At 42.3% G+C, this 21116-nt stretch overlaps 1 protein-coding gene across 1 annotated transcript in view; it reads right to left on the bottom strand.

Annotated features, from left to right (window-relative positions):
• The window catches only part of LOC126171884 (trichohyalin-like), a 125004-nt gene extending 104194 nt beyond the window's left edge, over positions 1 to 20810 (bottom strand). The window contains exon 1 of the mRNA XM_049920837.1: positions 20738 to 20810. Within this exon, the coding sequence (XP_049776794.1) occupies positions 20738 to 20810 (73 nt within the window). The remainder of the gene's footprint in view (positions 1 to 20737) is intronic.
• Between the last annotated feature and the right edge of the window lie 306 nt (positions 20811 to 21116).

Raw genomic sequence — 21116 nt, 5'->3', positions numbered from 1 at the left:
CTAAACTGCAAAGGTCATCGGTCCCTTGTTTCAGAAACACACAGAGCACAGTGAAACCATCCATTAGTCATTCGAAGAACTAAAAGAAAAATTACGGGGGAAGAAAAGCCCCAAGGTGAATAATAAAGCAACATGGAAAATGGAGCACAGCAACAAAAACAATATAAGAGAAGAAAGGCAGAAAGAATTAAAACTGTACAGCAGGGGATCGTGGCCGGCTGATCACGAAAATAAAAGGATGAGCCAGCCACTCTGCAACACGTTAAAACCTCCAGCCTAAAAGATTAGGGTGGAGTCGAATTACAACACAAAACTAATTAAAAGATGCAGCTCAAAAGAGGGTGATGTAATAAAATTAAATGGACCTATAAAAGCTGCTTGAGCGAATAAAACTTAAAACCCGATCTGCCATAGAGACATTATCACCTAAAAGAGATGATAAATCACCCCGGAGATTAAAAGTTCGCCCGAGAGCGGTTAAAAGAGGACATTCCAACAACATATGGGCACCGTCACGTTTGCATCACAGCGACAATGAGGGGTGTCCTCTCGACGCAGCAGATGACCATGCGTCAGCCAAGAGTGACCAATGCGGAGCCTACAGAGAACAACAGAATCCCTGCGAGAGGCCCGCATGGAAGAACCCCAAACAGTAGTGATCTCCTTTACTCGCCGCAGCTTGTTGGGTGCAGACAGAGTGCGCCAGTCATCTCCCCACATCCCAAAGACCCGACGGCACAACACCGATTGGAGATCAGTTGCCGGGAGGCCAATCTCCATCGTCAGTTTGCAGGTAGCTTCCTTGGCTAACTTGTCGGCGAGTTTGTTTCCCGCTATCCCAATGTGTCCTGGGGTCCATATGAACACCACTGAACGTCCACGCTGTTCAAGACCATGAATGGACTCCTGGATGGCAACAACAATGGGATGGCGTGGGTAGCACTGGTCAAGGGCCTGTAGACTACTGAGAGACTAACTGCAAATGACAAAGGACTCTCCAGTGCTGGTAGGAATATGCTCAAGGGAAAAATGGCTGTTAGTTATGCGGTGTAAACACTGCAGCATTCCGGCAAGGAGCGCTGGTCTACATAGTCCTCATGAGCATAAGCGTACCCCACACGGCCATCAACCATCGAGCCATCTGTATAGATAACCTCAGAGTCACGGGATGCGTCGAGGAGAGCAAGAAATTGGCGGCGCAAGACTGCAGGAGAAACTGAATCTTTCTGCCATCGTGAGGGCGAACAACAGACATGGGCAGCATAGTTGGTTAAGAGTTGCTGACGCCGAACGCGAAGTGGAGGAACCCCAGCCTCAGCAAGTAGGCTATTAACAGGGCTGGTGCAGAATGCTCCTGTCGCCTGTCGAACCCCACAGTGGTGAACGGGGTCCAGCAGTTGCAACACTGAGCCATACGCCACACTCCCATAATCCAGTCGGGACAGCACGAGGGCTTTGTAGAGCTGCAGCAGCGTATTACGATCTGCACCCCAAACTGTGTTGCTGAGGCAGCGGAGGGCACTCAGATGTTGCCAGCACTGACGCTTGAGCTGACGAATACATGGAAGCCAAGTAAGCCGGGCATCGAACAGCAATCCCAGAAAATGGTAAGTGTCAAGAACCCTGAGCATGGCATCCTGAAGATAGAGCTCAGGGTGGGGATGGACAGTTCGACACCGACAAAAGTGCATAACACAAGTCTTCGCAGGAGAAAAGTGAAACCCATGGGCTAGAGCCCACGCCTGCACCTTGCGTATGGCTCCCTGCAACCTACGCTCTGCAACACTAATGGTGGAGGAGCTGAAAAAGATGCAGAAATCATCAGCATATAATGTGGCTGAGACAGACATTAATGGCCACAAGGAAAAGTGGCATGCTCAATACAGTGCCCTGTGGAACAATGTTCTCTTGGACATGGAGTGAACTATGGGATGTTCCAAGTAAAACGCGAAATGTCCAAACAGATAAAAAATTCTTAATAAAAATGGGTAGAGAGCCCCGGAGACCCCACCCGTGCAACGTGGCGAGAATATGGTGCTGCCATGTCGTGTCATATGCTCAAGAGAGGTCGAAAAAGATGGAGATGAGGTGTTGGCGCCTGGAAAAAGCAGTGTGGATTGCAGACTCAAGGAAGACCAAAGTATCGGCGGTGGAACGGCCCTGACAGAAGCCACTCTGGCATGGAGCCAGAAGACCCCGAGACTCGAGCAGCCAACACAGCCGTCGACTCACCATACGTTCCAGTAGCTTGCACAGAGTGTTTGTTAAGCTGATGGGCCGATAGCTATCCAAATTAAGCGGGTCCTTACCAGGCTTCAGCACCAGAATGATGGTACTTTCCCGCCACTGCGACGGAAAGACACCATCGCCCCATATGCGGTTGAAGATGGCAAGAACACATTGCTGACAATCTGGGGACAGGTGTTTGAGCATCTGATTGTGGATGCCCTCTGGCCCAGAGGCCATCTTGGGGCACTGTGCCAGGGCGCGTTGGAGTTCCCACGAACTAAATGGGGCGTTATACGCCTCTGGGTGGCGAGAATCAAAAGAAAGTCGTTTGCCTTCCTCCCGACGTTTTAGCGCACGAAACGCAGGCGGGTAATTCCCTGACACAGAGGCCCAAACAAAGTGCTGAGCGAAATGCTCAGCAATCGAATCGGTATCAGTGCATAGCGCCCCGTTGATGGAAAGCCCTGGGACACCTTTAGAGTGCTGCAATCCAAAGATGCACCGAATCTTCATCCACACGTGGGAGGGTGAAGTACGGGAACCAATGGTGGAAACGTACCCTCTCTCCCCCAGCACTCCTGTTTCCGCCTTTTGATGAGCCGCCTGACCTGAGCACGGAGACGTTTGAATAAAATTAGGTTCTCCAAAGATGGGTGCCGCTTATGCCGCTGAAGAGCCCGCCGACACTCTTTAATGGCTTCAGCGACCTCCGGCGGCCACCAAGTCACGGACTTTCGCCGGGGGCACCCTAACCAACGAGGAACAGTACGTTCTGCAGCGGAAACAATCGCTGCAGTCAGTGTCTCAACCGCCACATCAATGGTACTGTGGGGGAGAGATTCAACAGTGGAAGCAGAGGAGAATACTTCCCAGTTGGTCTTGCTAAATACCCATCTGGGCAAGCGTTCAGGGGAGCGACGCTGGGGTAGTGAAATGAAGATGGGAAAATGGTCACTACCACACAAGTCATCACGAATTCTCCAGTGGACTGATACTACAAGCCCTGGGCTGCACAACGACAGATCTATGGCCGAGAACGTGCCATGCGCCACACTGAAATGTGTGGCAGCGCCAGTGTTTAAGAGGCAGAGGTCGAGTTGGGAGATGAGATTCTCAACAGCTCTGCCTCGGCCAGTAACCTTCGTTCCACCCCACAGGGGATTGTGGGCGTTAAAATCCCCCAGGAGAAGAAAAGGTGTGGGGAAATGAGTGACAAGTGCAGCCAATTCAGTCAGGGGGACTGTACCACCTGGAGGGAGATAGATACTGCAGACGGTTATGTCCTGGGTAGTCCTTACTCTGACAGCCACAGCTTCCAATGATGTTTGAAGGGGCACAGGAGCACTAATACAGAGGTAAGGACATACACGCAGGCTCCACCTGACACACTACTGTAAACACTATGGTTACAGCAATAGCCCCTGTAACCACGAAGGACAGGGGTCCGCATTGCCGGGAACCAGGTTCCCTGGAGGGCAATGCAGAAAGCAGGTGTCATGCTTAGAAGCTGTCGTACCTCAGGGAGATGGCTAAAATAACCGCCACAATTCCACTGGAGGATTGTACAAAGCGTGTCCTGTAGGGGCATGAACGCAGTGACAAAGCAAATTACTTCACAGAGTCACATGCTGCCACCAACTTAGTGACTGACGTCGCAACTTCCATCGTTTCTGAGGAGACGGCAAGATCCAGATCATCAGGGGACGCAAAGAGCTCGACCCCATCCTCAGAGGCTGAGCTGACAGGAAGTGGAGGCGTGGGAACCACTGGGTCCTTATTCTTCTTAGAGAGCTTCCTCTTCTCTCTCGTCTTTGGGAGGAGGGTTCGCATGCTGGGAGGGCTTTCCTGGCATATTGTCAGGAACAGAGGAAGAGCGTGAAGCCCTTCGACCAGCAGCTGGTGGCTTCTTCAGCCACCAGCAGTGTCTTGTGAGACACTGGTAAAGTCCTTGGAAGGGACTCCCCCAAGGGACCCCTTCCGAACGAGTGAGGCCGGAGGAGACTGTTGCTTCTCTGGCTGAGAGGTGGGGATGGATGTCCCCAGTTGTTCGGGGCCCACTGCTCCCAAACCAGGTGTTTTGGAAGTAGTGGAAGAGAGAGTGGCCCCTACCAGCGGTGGGGCAGGCGTAACTTGACTGTTCTGTGGGCCAACTGAGAAGGGAGTCTTTGCAGGAACTGGTGGCGGCAGAGTTACAGCAGCATAACTCCTCAACATAGGTGTGGGGTTGAGCCGTTCTAGCTTCTTCCTTGCCTCTTGGTAAGTTAAACGGTCCAGGGTCTTAATTTATTGTATCTTCCGCTCTCGTTGGTAGACTGCACAGTCTGACGAGCAGGGAGAATGATGCTCCCCACAGTTAACGCAGGTGGGAGGCAGAGCACATGGAGCACTAGGATGTGAAGGTCATCCACAATCACGACACGTGGGGCTGGCAGTGCATCTGGAGGACATATGTCCAAACTTCCAGCACTGGAAGCATCGCATAGGGGGCGGGACATAAGGCTTGACATCGCACCGGTAGATCATGACCTTGACCTTCTCGGGCAAGTAGTCACCCTCAAAGGCCAGGATGAAAGCACCGGTAGCGACCCTAAAGACACGACGGACAAAGTGTACACCTCGTCGCGCCAGGTTCTCCCTTAGCTCATCAGACTGTAGCAGAAGATCTTTATGAAAGATAATCCCCTGGACCAAATTTAAGGACTTATGGGGAGTGATGTTAACAGGAATGTCACCAAGCTTGTCACAGGCGAGTAATGCCCGTGACTGTGCAGATGAAGCTGCTTGTTATCAGAATGGCCTCGTTCCTCATTTTGGAAAGAGACACTTCCCCAAACGTATCTTCAAGATTGTGAACAAAGAAGAGAGGCTTACTCTTCAAAAACAAATCCCCATCGGTTCTGCTGCAGACAAGGTATCGCGGTGAATACGGCTCCTGTCTGTCCGCAGCCCTACGTTCCTCCCATGGTGTGGCTAGGGAAGGGAACGATTTGGGGTTATATGTCACAGCATTAAATTCTATCTTACCGCGCTTAGAGATGTTGGTGGTCGTGCGACCACTGGATTGAGACTTCACCAGCTTCATTGCGGGGCATCCGCCCCGATGCCACCCACTCCGACCAGGGGCTCTCGTCACGGGCGCCACCCAGCCACAGCAAAGGCCACCTGGCAGGATGGCCGTTGCCGGGAGTCCTGATGCCCCAGAGAGACAAGCATCTACTCCTTGGCTTACGTGGGGAGGTGTCAGCTCAGGCATCGGCAGTACGATCCCTGTGTTGTCAGGGGGCTACAACCTAGAGGGTACATGACGACCCCACCACAAAAGGCTGGCTACCGTGCTGGATTTTGGGTGCCATGGGAAGTCCATAGGTATCGTGGGTGCAGATGGTGACGCACTAATGGTGTAACTTACACAATCCATCAGGTATGTATGCCCAAAATGAGGGATGGAGGGTGCAGTTACGACACCAAGATGATAAAGAGTGCCAAGGTCTTAGGGCACAGACGACTGATGGGGCACCACGTAAGGTGTCCTGCCCCAAAAGGCTCGTACTTCTGTTGAGTTTGGAAAAATGGAGGTCAAACCCCAATGGGGACCATCACATTAAAGGCTGAAACAGTTGAGACTCCTTTTAGTAGCCTCTTACGACAGGCAGGAATACCGCGGGCCTATTCAAATTTCCTCTTACCCTCAGCATAGGTCAGTCAGTCCAGGGTCTTGTACACCATGATTTTCCCTTCTTTCTGGAGAAAACTGCAGTCTGGCGAGCAAGGCAAATGATGCTCTCTGCAGTTGACACAGATGGGAGGTAGGGCACATGGAGTATTAGGATGCGATGGGTGCCTGCAACCTCAACACATGTGGTGCTAGAAGTACAGTGGGAAGACATATGGTCGAACTTCCAGCACTTAAAGCACTACAACGGGGGAGGGATATAGGGCTTTACATCACAGCGGTAGACCATCACGATGACCTTCTCGGGCAATTTATCACCCTCGAAGGCCAAGATGAAGGCACCGGTGACACCCTGATTATCCTTGGTCCCCGATGGACACGCTGGATGAAATGAACACCTCACTACTCCAAATTGGCGCGCATCTGATCGTGAGACTGCAAAAGAATGTCCCTGTGAAATATGACATTCTGGACCATATTTAAACCCTTATGGGGCGTGATGATTACAGAAACATCCCCCAGCTTGTCACAACTGAGTAACTAGGCAGAGGATGCTGTTTTAATGAAGACTGACCAAGATCTCATTTTGGACATTCCTTTCACCTGCCCCAAACTTGTCCTCTAAAAGCTGAACAAAAAACTGAGGCTTCATAGTCATGAAAGATTCCTCATCAGCTCTCGAACATACTAGGTACCAGGGCACATAAGACCCTCTGCCATCCTTAGCATGATGTTGGTCCCATGGTGTGGCCAAGGAGGGGAATGATTTGGGGTCGTACTTCTGTGCATTGAATTGAGCGCATGAACACTTAGAGACTGCTGGTGTTTCACCACTGGCAAGAGATGATGGACTACACTTCATTGTGTGTCATCCGCCTTGATGCCACCCACTCCGACCAGGGGCCCTCCTCATGAGCACCTCCCAGCCACAGCAAATGCCAACTAGGAGGATGGCCATTGCCGGGAGTCCCAATGCCCCAGGGGCATGATCATCTACCCTTCTGGCATACATGGCGAGTCAACGGCACAGGCATCGGCAGAGCGATCCCTGTGTGGTCAGGGGGCTACCACCAACAGGGTATATGTAGGCCCCACCACAACGAACCGGCTACTCTGCTGGATATCATGTGCAAAGTGCTGGATATCAGGTGCAAAGAAGTCCACGGTCATCGCCGACGCAGAAAGCAATAATGCATAGTGTATGGTGGAAAACACACCCACGAAGGTGTCCTCACCCAAGAGATGGAGAATGAGCAGGACTGAATTGCGACGGCGAGAAAGTGGGCTAAAAATCTCAAAGCATGATGCACCATGTAAGGCACCCTTCCCCAATTGGCTCGCTCTTCGGGAAAATTTTGAAGAATGTAGGTCAAACCCTACAGGGGAACATCACATATAGGCCGAAATGTGTGAGATTCCTTTTAGTCGCCTCCTACAACAGGCAGGAATACCTTGGGCTTGTTCTTACCCCGGATCCGCAGGGGGGAGAAACAATGTGTTTGGTGCGGTTGCTATGGACACTATTTTGTATACGTTCTTTGGCATTTTGGTTTGTAATCTGTGCTGACTACTACATGTTTTCTGTGTGAAAATACAAGTGTTTTATTTAGTTTAAAACCATAACTGTACTTTAAAATAAGGATTAAAATGCACCACCATCTCCACTGCCCATCAGCCTATCCTTTCAATATACACTTACATTTAGGACAAAAACTCATTGCTGTCAATTTGGAGAGTGTTCATACCAGGTGCTATGTGACTGTTACTACTTTTTAGCTTTTCAAACTTGCAATTTTCTGCAAAATGCTTCAGAAGTTGCTCACTAAGGTTTCAATCATCTTGGCTGTTGGAGCATGGGGTGCTTCCTACAGTCATCATTATATGGACTGTATGGAGATTCACCTACCTAAAAACTTTAGTAGCAGCCGCAGGTATACAGAGCATACCTGACTCATTTATGGTGCCTTACAGTTAACAAGCAGAGTATCACATCACACACTGATGTGCAGTGCACCCCTGACACATTTACAGGGACCGTACAGTTCACAATCCTGTGCTACACATCAAAACAGTCACTTTCTTGCTTGTCACAAATCTTTGAAGCCTCTGGTTCAAGCCTTCCACTGAACTCAGAATCAGTGGGACATGATCAGTTCTGGGGACAATGATGAAGATTTGTTGAAAATTCCATATATGAGGCCGGTCTCTCAACATACTCTGCCAGTCACTGGAATGATTAAAGTATGATATGATCTTGGCACCAACAAAACACTGTATATTTCAATGTAGACCACAATCTGCAGTTGTTTGCACCCAGTTCCCTCAATGGTTACTGGAATAGACTATTCAATATGTTGAACGAAGCTATAAATTGACACACAAAAGGCACAAGGAGATCTTTTCCATCTTTTGCTGCTGTTTTACTAAGGGTGACCATTTTTTGTTGCATGTTCCAACTTCCAACAATTAACAAGGCCCTCCCTTCACACTTGCGTCATCCTGAAATGGGACACAGAACCAGCATGCTTTGCAACAGACAAAGTGTCTCTCACCAGCTCAGTTTCATTTTTAATGGAAAGTAGCACCTCGAACTTGTTGGTCGGGAGGATTGGTGTAATACCCCGAGTTCTGTCTGATCCCAGTTTTTCATTACTGGGCCATTAGATCTACCACTGAACATACCACTATCACATAAATGAGTGGCGACTGCTCCTCTACTCCCTGTAGAACAGACAGGATTTCAGCAGCTCCCCAAATGCACCCATTCGCCTCTCCATGCACTTGACAGAAATCGAAGCAATTTTCTGCTGCTTACGAGCAGCCACACACTCGTTCAGTTCTTCCTCTAACATTTCTGCAAGATATCAATTTCTAGTAAAAAATCAACCACTGGATTTTCCATGACTAATAATAATAATAATAATAATAATAAAGCATGTTAACGTATCTTGTCACTAATCTCAATTTCAATCTGAACATGTTCAGTTATCTACTGTAACTAAGATCTTCATGTTGCTCACTGGTAACGTCAGAATTTCTTTGTTCTTCTTCCGCCAATTATACAGGGTGTACACATAAAACCAGTATGCCTCATGCCCGAGATTCAAGTAATGATAAACTAACCAAAAAAGAATAGATAATAGTAATGTTAAAAAATATAGTTATCTGCTTATAAGAGAAGCTGGAAGCAGTGGCTATGGGCATCCAGGCATCTTTGACTTCACATGACAAAGTTACCAGCAACATGCTGTAATTCTGCAGACATGATGACAATGAAAATTTCTCTAGTAATGTTCTGTTTAAGATTGTCTATTGGGCAAGGATTGTCAGCATACACTTTGCTTTTCAGAGTGCCCCACAAATAAAAATCACACTCTGTTAAGTCTGGGATCCCTGGGGAGGGGGGCATAGGCCTCTATTGACAAGTCTCTTTTCAGGGAAAATGTTGGTGATGTGTGCCATACTTAGTTGGATGTGCGAGCAGTTGCTCCACCTTGTTGGGATGCTACATACAACTTCCCCGCATCTGTTAATTATGCATAAAAAGAGTCAAATATTACTGGATGTCTGTCACTGTTTAAGGTGTAATCGAAAAACATGGGGCTAGTAATGTGCATGCCATGCAAAATATGTGGGTTGTCCTGTGAACTCTGTCACATAATACAAGGGTAAGTCAATTATTATCTGCAAAAAAGTTATAAAATTTTATTGTAATCAAACAGGAAACTTACAAGAACATCATTTTTCGTCATAGTCTCTTGTGTTTCAATGCACTTGGTCCATCATTGTACAAGTTTCCTGATGCTCTCATAAAAGAAGGTTATTGGTTGAGCTGCAAGCCAGGAATGCACCGCTTCTTTCACTGCTTCGCCCAAGGCAAATCGACGGCCCCTAAATGCCTGTTTGAGTGGACCATACAAGTGAGAGAAGGGGCAAGATCGGGACTATATGGTTGATGATTCAGTACTTCAAATTTGAATTTCTGGAGCATTTCAACAGTACGGGCAGCAGTATGTGGACAGGCATTGTCGTGCAACAACACAACACCTTTTGACAGCAATCCTCGTCATTTGCTTCGAATTGCAGGCTTTAGCCTGGCAGTAGGCATCTCACTGTAACATACACTGTTTATTGTTATGCCTCTTTCCCCATAATGTTCCAGTACTGGACCTTGTGCCTCCCAAAAAACTGTAAGCATCAGTTTTCCTGTGAATGGTTGGTTCTTGAACTTTTTCTTGCATGATGAATTTGGATGTTTCCATTCTGTACTCTGCCGTTTACTCTCCGGCTCATAATGATGGATCCATGTTTCGTCACCAGTAACGGATCCTGTCTAAGAAGTTGTCCCCTTCATTACCATAGCAATCCAAATGGTTTTTGCAGATGTCCAAGTGTCTTTGTCTATGTAACTGTGAGAGTTGTTTTGGGACCCATCTTGCACAAACTTTATGAAACCCAAGTCTATTCTGGATGATTCTGTAGGCGGAACCGTGACTAATTTGTACACAATGTGCCACTTCATCAATAGCTAATCGTCTGTCTAAGAGAATCATTTCACGTGAACGCTCAATGGTTTCTTCATTTGTGGCGGTAAACGGTCATCTGATTCCTACATTGTGCGTAACACTTGTGTGACCACTTCGGAATTTTTCAATCCATTCTTAGACACTCCGTTGTGGCAAAACACTGTTCCCGTACTGTACTGAAAGTCTTTGATGAATTTCAGCCCCTGAAACGCCATTCGACCACAAAAAACAGATCACTGAGTGTTGCTCTTCTTTGGTGCAAATAGACAGCGGAGCAGCCATGATTGACAGCATGGCAGCGATAACGAAACTAAGCAGCTTGAAAACTGCAAATATATAACAACAAATAAACCAAGCATGTGTCATCAGTGCAAAATGACAGTACTACTAAAATAAACAAAAATATAACTAAATTGCGGGTAATAATTGACTTACCCTTGTAAATCAATCGTTTGATGAGGGCTGCTTTCTGAACAGGCTGAAGTATGCGGAACTTTGACCTATCCACAAAAAGGGCGGACAAGAGGAGATAGCAAATTTTCAGCCAGTATCAGTACTACCAATTATTTCTAAAATATTTGAGCGAGTAGAGTGTAACCAACTAGAAAAATATAGCAAAACATGTAACATTATTCTTAACAATCAGTATGGATTTAGGAAGGGCCATACTACTGTGTATGCTATTAATGAACTAATCACTAAAATAAGCAAATGCCTTGATAACAAGGAGACGTATCTTGTTTGTTCTGTGACCTCTGTAAGGCATTTGATATGGTAAAACATAAGCAGCTGCTCCTCAAATTAGCTTCTTATGGCTTCCATGGAAAATCTTTAAGTTGGTTCACATCTCAAAAATAGGAAACAGAGGGTAGTTATACAACATAACGGTGAGAAGGCTTGCTATAGTTGGAAGGAAATACAAGCAGGTGTACCCAGGGGTCCATACTAGACCCATTACTATTTCTGTATTATATAAATGACATGTCAGGTAAGGTAACTGCAGATATAATTCTGTATGCAGATGACTGAACAGCAGTAGTCTGCTGTAGAATCACTAAAGAATTTGCACAGAAAATGAAACACACTCTCCAAGAACTAGAAAACAGGATAAATAATAATGCTATGAAACTAAACCTTAAAACACAAATTGTACACTTCAGGACCAAACAAAGTGTTGAATACATAACACAGTTAAGTTATCAAGGCAGAGAACTGACAACTGCAGAATCTGTTAAATTTCTGGGAGTCCCATTAAAAAACAAACTTGTCATTGACTGATCATGTGGATTGATTACTGAAACAGTTCAAGGGTTTTGTTTATGCAATGAGAGTTCCAAATAAAGTAACTGACTGAGCTCTTAGTAAAATTGTGTATCATGCATTGTAACACATGGCATTATTTTCTGGGGAGTTGAAAAAGGAAGCCACCTCAGAGTGTTCAAGCTACAGAAAAAAATTGTCAGAGCTATGACTGGAACAAACAATAGACAATCATGCAAACCTTTATTTTCGAACCTTGACTTACTGACAACTCCTTCCATGTTTATATATGAAACACTTCTCTTTTGAGTTAAAAAATCCCCATCTTTTCTGGGAAATTCATTTACACGTGCTTATGAAACTAGGCACAAACAAGATTACATGTTACCTTGCCATAGACTAACATTATTTGAAAATACTCCATATCACATTGCTTTGAAGCTTGGCAATAAAATGCGTTCAAATTTGAAGGACTGCGAACTAGAACCCACAGGTGCAAACACTGAAAAATATTTAAAAAGCAAATGCTACCACAGTGTGGATGATTTTATACATGAGGAACACAAGTAGGAGATATTACACTTGGTTTTCTTTTTCTGTTTTTTTTCCTAAATTACGTTCTATGTGTATGCTTATGTTCCCTATTAATGGAGGTACATGTTCTTTTTATATGTGTACATACTTATGAACTATATATTGTGTAAAGTATGTATCTAATTATCTAGATGTATTCATATATACTACTTTTATGAAAATATGTGCTCTTTGAAGTATGTCCATATTTATAAACTAGAGAAACAAACATGAAAAACACTTAAAAAGAATGATTTTAAACCAGTGAAAATTTTAAGAAACAGGAAGAAATCTAACATGCAATTGTCTTTTTATGTTGTAATTTGCTTCTGGGAACATCCATATGCTTTATTTTGATGTATCTTGTTTTAAGGTATACTTAGGTAGGCATAGAATTATTCATTGGAGAGTCACCAATGTTTCAATCAAATGATTATATATGAGATGTCATGTGACAAAGATTCTGTTCTATTCTATTCTGCCAGCATCTGCAATTCTGTGAGTTTACATAACCTGACGAATGAAACCAGAACTCATCTGATATGAAGTAAAACAAGGGGCCCAAGCAACTGTTAGCAGCTGGTTTTAACAGCCAGTTACCAATGATGCACTCTTTTTTCCTGATTCTAAAATTTCAATTCTTGCACCATACTCACATGAGAGGCTTTTAATTTCATATCTTTTTTAGTATACAATGATGTTATGTATGAGATACACCAATCTGCTGCGATAACCTCCTTACTGACTTTTGGTGACTTCTCACAATGTCCATGCAAATTCTTTCTATAGTTTCAGGGGCCCTCGCTGTTGGTCACCTATTCCTTTCCACATTCTGAATGGATCCAACAATCCTCTGTTTCTTGTATAGATCTTGAATAGTGCTAGTTATGGGGAGTTTACTATCACGATAATCAGCTCAAAACGTTTCTTTACATTCCTTAATGAAGCCGTCTCTGTATAATGCTCCACCATATCAATTCACTGCTCTAATGCAAACTGTTCCATTGCTGTAATAACTCAGCAATAAAAGCTTCTCACAACAGCAGATGCATGAACACAGCGCTGCACTCAATTTTCTGATAAAATGCAGTGTAGCCAAATTTGAAGACAGTATAGCCACTTCACAAGTAATTTGACTAGAGATGATTAGCCAGTGAGGCATACCGGTTTTCTGTGGGATAACCTGTACCTTTCACAGAAAATTAAATTAATCCCTGATCCACTGTTTCCTATCATTTGTATGTTTTGTCCACTGTTGTTGATGGCAAATTGGTTCAAATGGTGTCACTTATCTTACATTGGTACCTAGGGAACTACACCTTTCTTTAGCCCACATGGTTACCTGCGACCAGACCAGCGGGGCATCCACGTCTGGTTGTTATGGGTTTCCCTTAGGTGTGATTGCTTGTTGTCATGGTTCAATTGAATCTGTCAGTCTTGGTTTCTTTCTGTCCAATTTCCTCTATCATACCCTCTTACAATTCTGTGTTCACATTTAATGTTCAATTGCCTTCTGTAACTTCTGGTTTGGTATGATGGGTCACCTCCCATTGAGCATAGCATCTTTCACGTAGCCCCTTTATCATGCGCAGCAGTTGTCACATCTGCTTTCTCCTGTACCATCTGTACCTTGAAAACTTATTCAGTTCCTGTTTCTGTAAAACTCATGCTGACTGTCTTCTAACACACCCAAAGAGTCTAAAAATGGAAGATATTTTCCAGTATCTTCAGACCGCATTAACAGCTTCTCTCTGAACTCTATGGGGACCTGGTTCTTAAAAATTTTCAAGATGTTGGTCTGCAGGGCCTCTTCTGTCCAATATTTGGCCTTATGCAAATATTTTTCAAAATACCATCACATACTGCCTGGTCACAGGTTAAATGATTCTGATTTCAGTACTTCCTTCCTTAATCTTTCCTGCATTCCACTGCACCAGTATTTCTGCAGAAAATACTCTAACACTATTTATGGCTTCAGCCCTCAACAACGTGGCATCTCCCTGCATTAAGTTGTCCTACAGATTTTGTGGTTGTCACTCCAGCTCTGTGGAAGTAAGTATTCCATGAAATGATTTCATAAGGATGTAAAAGACTGATATTCAATTACTGCAGTGTAAGATATATCTATATTATTATTATTATTATTATTATTATTATTATTATTATTATTATTATTATTATTATTATTTCACATCACTTTACATTTATTTTTCATTATTTAATGTTGCATAAAATAATTTTGAATTATATGCCTAATCAACAAATACCATGTGCCACTGCGAAAAGCATAAATTTTAACCACTCACATTAGTAATAACATATCTACAAGTTTGTAATTAGTTGAAACAACATTGTCAAAAGTATACTAATGTGACTGTCAAAAATATACTAATGTCATTTTTGCAGTGTAGTTAATTTTTATTAACCCCGTGAGGGGTTGCTGGTCCCCCATCGGAACAAAACCAGTGAAGAGGAAGTCAACGGCTTGGATGTTGGAAGAGAATGTTTTTTATAGCATTCCAACAGTAGAAGAGGTGGAAGGCTTCTCTACGGGGCAGGCAGAGCTCGGAGCCTGGGAAAGGCAATCTGCCTAGCAAATGGTAATCCAAAATATTACTCAGCAAGCTTGGAAGCTGTGAGGTGGCAGCCCGATCACCAAGCTTAACCTGCGCAGTGCTCTTAACGCGGCCAGGGGATTCTATACCTACTGGCTCATATCAACGATTTGCCTCGGATAATGGATTCAAAGGAAACGGACATAGGCTATGGAACAGGAATTCGCGAGATAGAAACAAGAAACACTACTACACATTTGGGACATGGAACGTTCGTAGTCTTAATAAACCAGCTGCAGCAGCGACTTTGATATCTGAACTAAAAACATACAAGACAGATATTGTAGCTCTACAGGAAGTTAGGTGGCTTGGAGAAGGGACACACACGGAGGATAATTGTGCCCTTTTTTATGGGGGAGATGAAAAACAGCATGAATTTGGTACAGGTTTTGCTTTTAAAAACAGGATTGTTAATTGGGTTAAGGAATTCCATCGCATTAACAAAAGAATGTCTTACATAACAATCAAACACCAGTGGTACGATGTAACATTCATAAATATGCATTCACCGATTCAACTGAGGATGAGAAAGACGAGTGCTATGAAGAATTAGAGAGAGTAGTCAAAAGTATTCCAATAAGAAATATGAGAATTATCTTAGGGGACTTTAATGGAAAAATAAGTAAAGAGGATATGTTCATCCCCACAATAGGAAAACATAGCAAGGACTCGACCACAAAGAAAAATGGATTAAGAATGATCAACTTCGCACTGTTGAAGAATATGAGAAATTGCTCGACGATGTTCCCTCACAAAGGTATACACAAAGGCACATGGTGCTCTCCAGATGGCAAAACAGTAAATCAGATTGACTATGTTATGACAGATCAGCATTTCACTTCATTTATAAGAGATGTCAGAACGTATAGAGGAGCTGAAATTGGCTCAAATCATTTCCTAGTGGTAGGAAAGATGAGAATCAAGATGATTTGGAATCAACAACCAAAAGCCACATCAAAACCTAATTTAGACATTGAATGACTGCAGGAACTGTCTGTTAAAGAAGCCTATGTGGTTGAAATAAATAACCGATTTACAGCATTGCAAGAAGCCGAGGAGGAAAATAGTGACTAGAAGACTTGGGAAAGAATAAAGACTGTGGTAACAGATGCAGCAGAAAAAACACTGGGCAAGAAAAAGAAAATGAAGAAACAGAAATGGGTCAACGAAAAGTGTCAGAGAGCAGTATAAAGGAGGAAAGAAGCCAGGATGCAATGGGTGCATAATAAGGAGAGTAAGGACAGGAGGGAGACGTTCAATGCAGTTAGAAGAGAAACAGCAAGAGTTCTGCGAACAGAGAAAAGGAAATATCTAACTGGAGTCCTAGAATCTATAGAAGTGGAATGCAGGAATAGAAACTCAAAGAAGTTGTTTCAGTATACAAAGAAAAGTAAGAGAGGTTATCAAAGTGAAAACCTATTCATAAAAGCTAAAAATCAAACGCAGCTGGAAGGTATCCTAGAAAGATGGAAAGAGTATTCCTCAGAAATGTTAAATTACACTGATCTGCACATAACCTGCAATTACGCAATGTCTGAGAGTGACAGCATTAATAATGATGAATGTATAATCACAAAACACGAAGTGATCCACTCCATCCAAAAGCTCAAAAACAACAAGGCAGCAGGTGAGGACTAGATATCAGCAGAGATGTTAAAAGAGGGAGGAAGCAAACTACACAAAGAAATTTATAACCTTATCACAATGATCTGGAAAACTGAAATGCTGCCTGAAGATTGGAAAACTGCAATAATTTGTCCCATACACAAGAAAGGAAACAGAATGGAAAGTGGAAATTACAGAGGAATCAGTTTGCTGAACATAACATACAAAATCCTGTCAATGACCATGTTGGAAAAAGTTAAACTTTACGCGAAAAACATTATTTAAGATTACCAGGCTGGATTTTGAACAAACTGCTCCACAACTGATAATTTGTTTACTATATGACAGATCTTCGAGAAATACTGGGAATTTAACAAAAACATAGACTGTCTCTTCATTGACTTCCAGTGAGCCTACAACAGCATCCACAGAAGTAGCCTGTATAACACTTTACGAAAATTTAGTATACCCAGTAAAATCATTAGGATGATACAACTGTGCATGGATGGCTCTCAGGCAGCAGTGAAGTTCAGAAGATCCATATCCCTCACCTTTCCAATTAAAACAGGCTTACAACAGGGAGATGCTCTTTCATGAGTCCTCTTCAACCTTGCATTAGAGAAAGTGGTTTGGGAGAGTAATTTACATCTAAACAATGGTCTCCGATTCGAACACAGTGAAGTAAAACTCCTGGCTTATGCAGATGATATAGTGTTGCTGAATGAAACTGAAGAACTGAGACATGTACAGATCTCTCAGGCACAGTGCCAGCAAAATCGGGCTTTTGATTAACCAAGAGAAAACTGAATATATGGAAATAGGTCGAGTCATAAACCCAAATCCTTACTTTGAAATTGACCAACATTCTAAATTCAGAAAAGTTCTCCAGTTTAAATACCTTGGATCACGTTTCAACAGTAAAAATATCATAACAATGGATATAAACAAAAAATAGCCTCAGGGTCAAGATGTCTGTACTCACTAATCAACCCACTCAAAAGTAAAGCTTTGTCAATCACCACAAAGATAAAAATATACAACACCATTATCTGCCCTATAGTACTGTACAGTTCAGAAAGCTGGACACTTACAAATAATGAAAGAGAAAAACTGAATGTTTTTGAAAGAAAAGTAATGAGAAAAATCTGGGGCCCTGTGTTGGAGAATGGTGTATGGAGAATTCAAAAGAACAATGAAATTTATCAGTTAATGAAGCAACCCACTATCATCCAGAAATTAAAAAGTAGGAGACTGCAATGGGCTGGACATGTGGCCAGAATGGAAAACAACAGAATCACCAAGAAAACATTTGAAGGAACTCTCCAGGCAACAAGACCATTGGGCCGACCTCGTGCAAGGTGGAAAGATGACACAGAGAAGGACATTGCAGCATTAGGAATTTCCGCAGGGTGGAGAGAGGCTGCGAGAGATGGAAGGCGATGGAAGGAGATCGTTGATGCAGCGCGTGGTCTACAGGGCCTGTGATCGCTGAGAAGAGAGAGAGAGAGAGAGAGAGAGAGAGAGAGAGAGAGAGAGAGTGTTAATTTTTATATGAAACTAATGGATGGAAAGTGCTAGACAAACATGGTGTAATGTCGTGATTAATTCATTACCGAAAATGTAAACAAGACATAACATAGTTATCTTTAACATGGTTCATAAAATAATTGAATGTTCCAAATAACATAATTTTAGCATCAGTTTGCAAATATAAAAATTAATATCCAAAATTTACATTTTATGAAATTTTGCATAGAAAATCAAGTTACATTAAAAATCTGACTGTGTCAAACATTTAACTTATTGTTTGTTGCTTGTAAAAAAATCTGTTGCATCTGGAAACAATAAATTGGGAGATACATATGAATGTTGTTAAGGTTATTATTTTATGATGAAGAACCCTGGACCTGTTATTTATATACGCAAGCATAAATGTTATTTTTATTCTAATGACATCCGATTAACCAATGGTATGTGGTTACATGTTGCTGTACCAACTACATCGCCTGAAAATTCTCTTGAAACAATTGGATGGCTACATTAGAAATGGCAGCCCATTCACCAGGATAACTCTGTTTAATGTCAAAATCAAGTAATGCAGTTAGTTTGAGTCTTTACGTAATCCAGCCCATACCCGTCATATTAGCGTGGCATATCCACTCACATGCCTCACAGTCAGCTGTTATTGTGTTGGACCAAATTGCTGAGCCAACAGTTTTCTGCTCTACATTCATACGTCATACACATGGTGGCTATACCATGATGAGTCTGCTTCAGTACATATAAGGTAACTAATTGGAAAGACATTTTACCTATTTTAGATTCCCATTGCTTCCGCCACCTACCATTAATCTTGGTTAATTCTTCTTTTCTGCTTTTACTTCCCATTTAGGTATTTTATGTATCTGATAAAACATCTGAGAACTGGATGTTATACCCAGATGCCTTATTCTTATTTAAGCCTTTCGGTGGCAATTGACAGATGAAGCTTATTCTATTACATTTTTACATGAGTTTATGCACATATTTTATTGTCCCTTGTATACATGGCTATAATGCTTAGAACCATGCCTCATTCTATACCAGTCATTAATTTCTTTTTCTATTTTCTCATGATGATGCCTTACAAGAGTGAAACACATAATTGCTACAAATAAAAATATGGCACTGAGACTGTTTTCATTCAAAAAAACTGCAACCTGACTAGTGGGAGAAGTATCTCAACAAAATTTTTAGTGCGTTAAACAATATATTACATTATGAGACTAAAGACAATCCTGTGTGTGATTATATTGTTTATTATTATAGGCCTATGTCGCTGTGATTGCCACCTTCAGGTTATCAGTAAAAAGTACATAGTTTAGTAAAATATTTCAAATTTTTAAGCAGATAATTTAATGTGTTATAGAATTATTGTTGTTGTGATATTCAGTCCAAAGACTGGTTCGACGCAGCTCTCCACGCTAATCTATCCTGTGCAAGCCTGATCATCTCTGAGTAACTACTGCAGCCTACATCCTTCTGAATCAGCTCAATGTATTCATCTCTTGGTCTCTCTCTACAAGTTTTAATCTCCCTGCTTCCCTCTAATACTAAATTGGTGATCCCTTGATGTCACAGGACGCATCTTACCAGTCAATCCCTTCTTCTAGTCAAGCTGTGCCACAAATTCCTCTTCTTTCCAAGTCTATTCAGTACCTCTTCATTAATTACATGATCTAGCCATCTAATTTTCAGCATTCTTCTGTAGTACCACATTTCACATGCTTCTATTCTCTTCATGTCTAAACTGTTTACCGTCCATGTTTTGCTTCCAAATGTGACTACACTCTAAACAAATACTTTTAGAAAAGACTAGCTTATTCTATTACATTTTAACAAATTTCTCTTTTTCAGAAACACTTTCCTTGCCACTGTCAGTCACCACTTTATATCCTCTCTACTTCAACCATCATCCGTTATTTTGCTGCCCAAACATCAAAACTCATCTACTACTTTAAGTGTGTCATTTCATGATTTGATTCCCTCAGTGTCACCTGATTTAATATGACTACATTCCATTATCCTCATTTTGCTTTTGTAACCTATTTTTAATACTTTATACATAAAAATAGGCTAAGTAAGATATTATAGTGGGACAACGAGGGCACACTCTATGCTTCCTAGTACAGTCGTTGGACAGCAATGGCGCTCCACACAGAGCAAAACAGTATCTGTAATCTGTTTACGTGCCAAAATGGCTACCAGCATCCTGTAAATAGTAATCTGCCGCTGCAGTTTAGTGCATATGTGACTAGTGATGGGCTAACGAATATGAGTGTCTACAGACTATGATGTTTTATTACATATGGATGTGTGTGCTCGCACTATGTAACAGCTTCACCAATGAATTTAATAGTAATGACAATGACATAAATGCTCATTTTAGGTTGATACGGCCTAATAGCCACAACATGTAAGTAACATGCTTACGCAATTCTGTTTTTCATTCTGTATAATTGGCCTAATATCAAGATACATTAACAATTTTGTTAAATAATTTAAAAACATTCTGTATTTTTCAGCTTCACTTGATAATGGCCTAAAGCCGAAATTTCAATCGTGAATTAAAGAAAGTGTTACAGTCACTGGCGTAAATATGATTTCTTTTTTATAAAGTTCTACATGACTATGAATCCCTGGTATAAAAAGTTAATAAACTGATAAATGCTTGCAATATGTCAATTTAATTTTTCCACAATTGTAAAATTACTCACTTGATTTTGCTTTTGTATTATGATGTTCCACTTCTTCATACTCTGCTTCCTGTTGCAACATATGATCAAGCATATCTCGGACCACAAGAAAATTCTGAACATAAAAGAACATCCTTTGTAGAAAATGTTTTACATCCTTCCTGTATTTCTGCGAAGGAGAAAGGAACATTTTTCATGTAACAAAAAAAAGAAACACACACACACACATAAACAGAGAGAGAGAGAGAGAGAGAGAGAGAGAGAGAGAGGTCTTATACATAACAGGTGCTTTACAGAAATAGTGATTTATCATTATTCAGATGCTATGATAAAATGACATGCCTTCTGGCATGAACAAACTACTTTGGTGTTTGTTAACCAAGGACATAACACACATACA

This window comes from Schistocerca cancellata, chromosome 1 (assembly GCF_023864275.1).
Source record: "Schistocerca cancellata isolate TAMUIC-IGC-003103 chromosome 1, iqSchCanc2.1, whole genome shotgun sequence".
Lineage (NCBI taxonomy): Eukaryota > Metazoa > Arthropoda > Insecta > Orthoptera > Acrididae > Schistocerca > Schistocerca cancellata.
The sequence above is the reverse complement of the archived record's forward strand: the minus strand, read 5'-3'. Positions and strand labels throughout refer to the sequence as shown.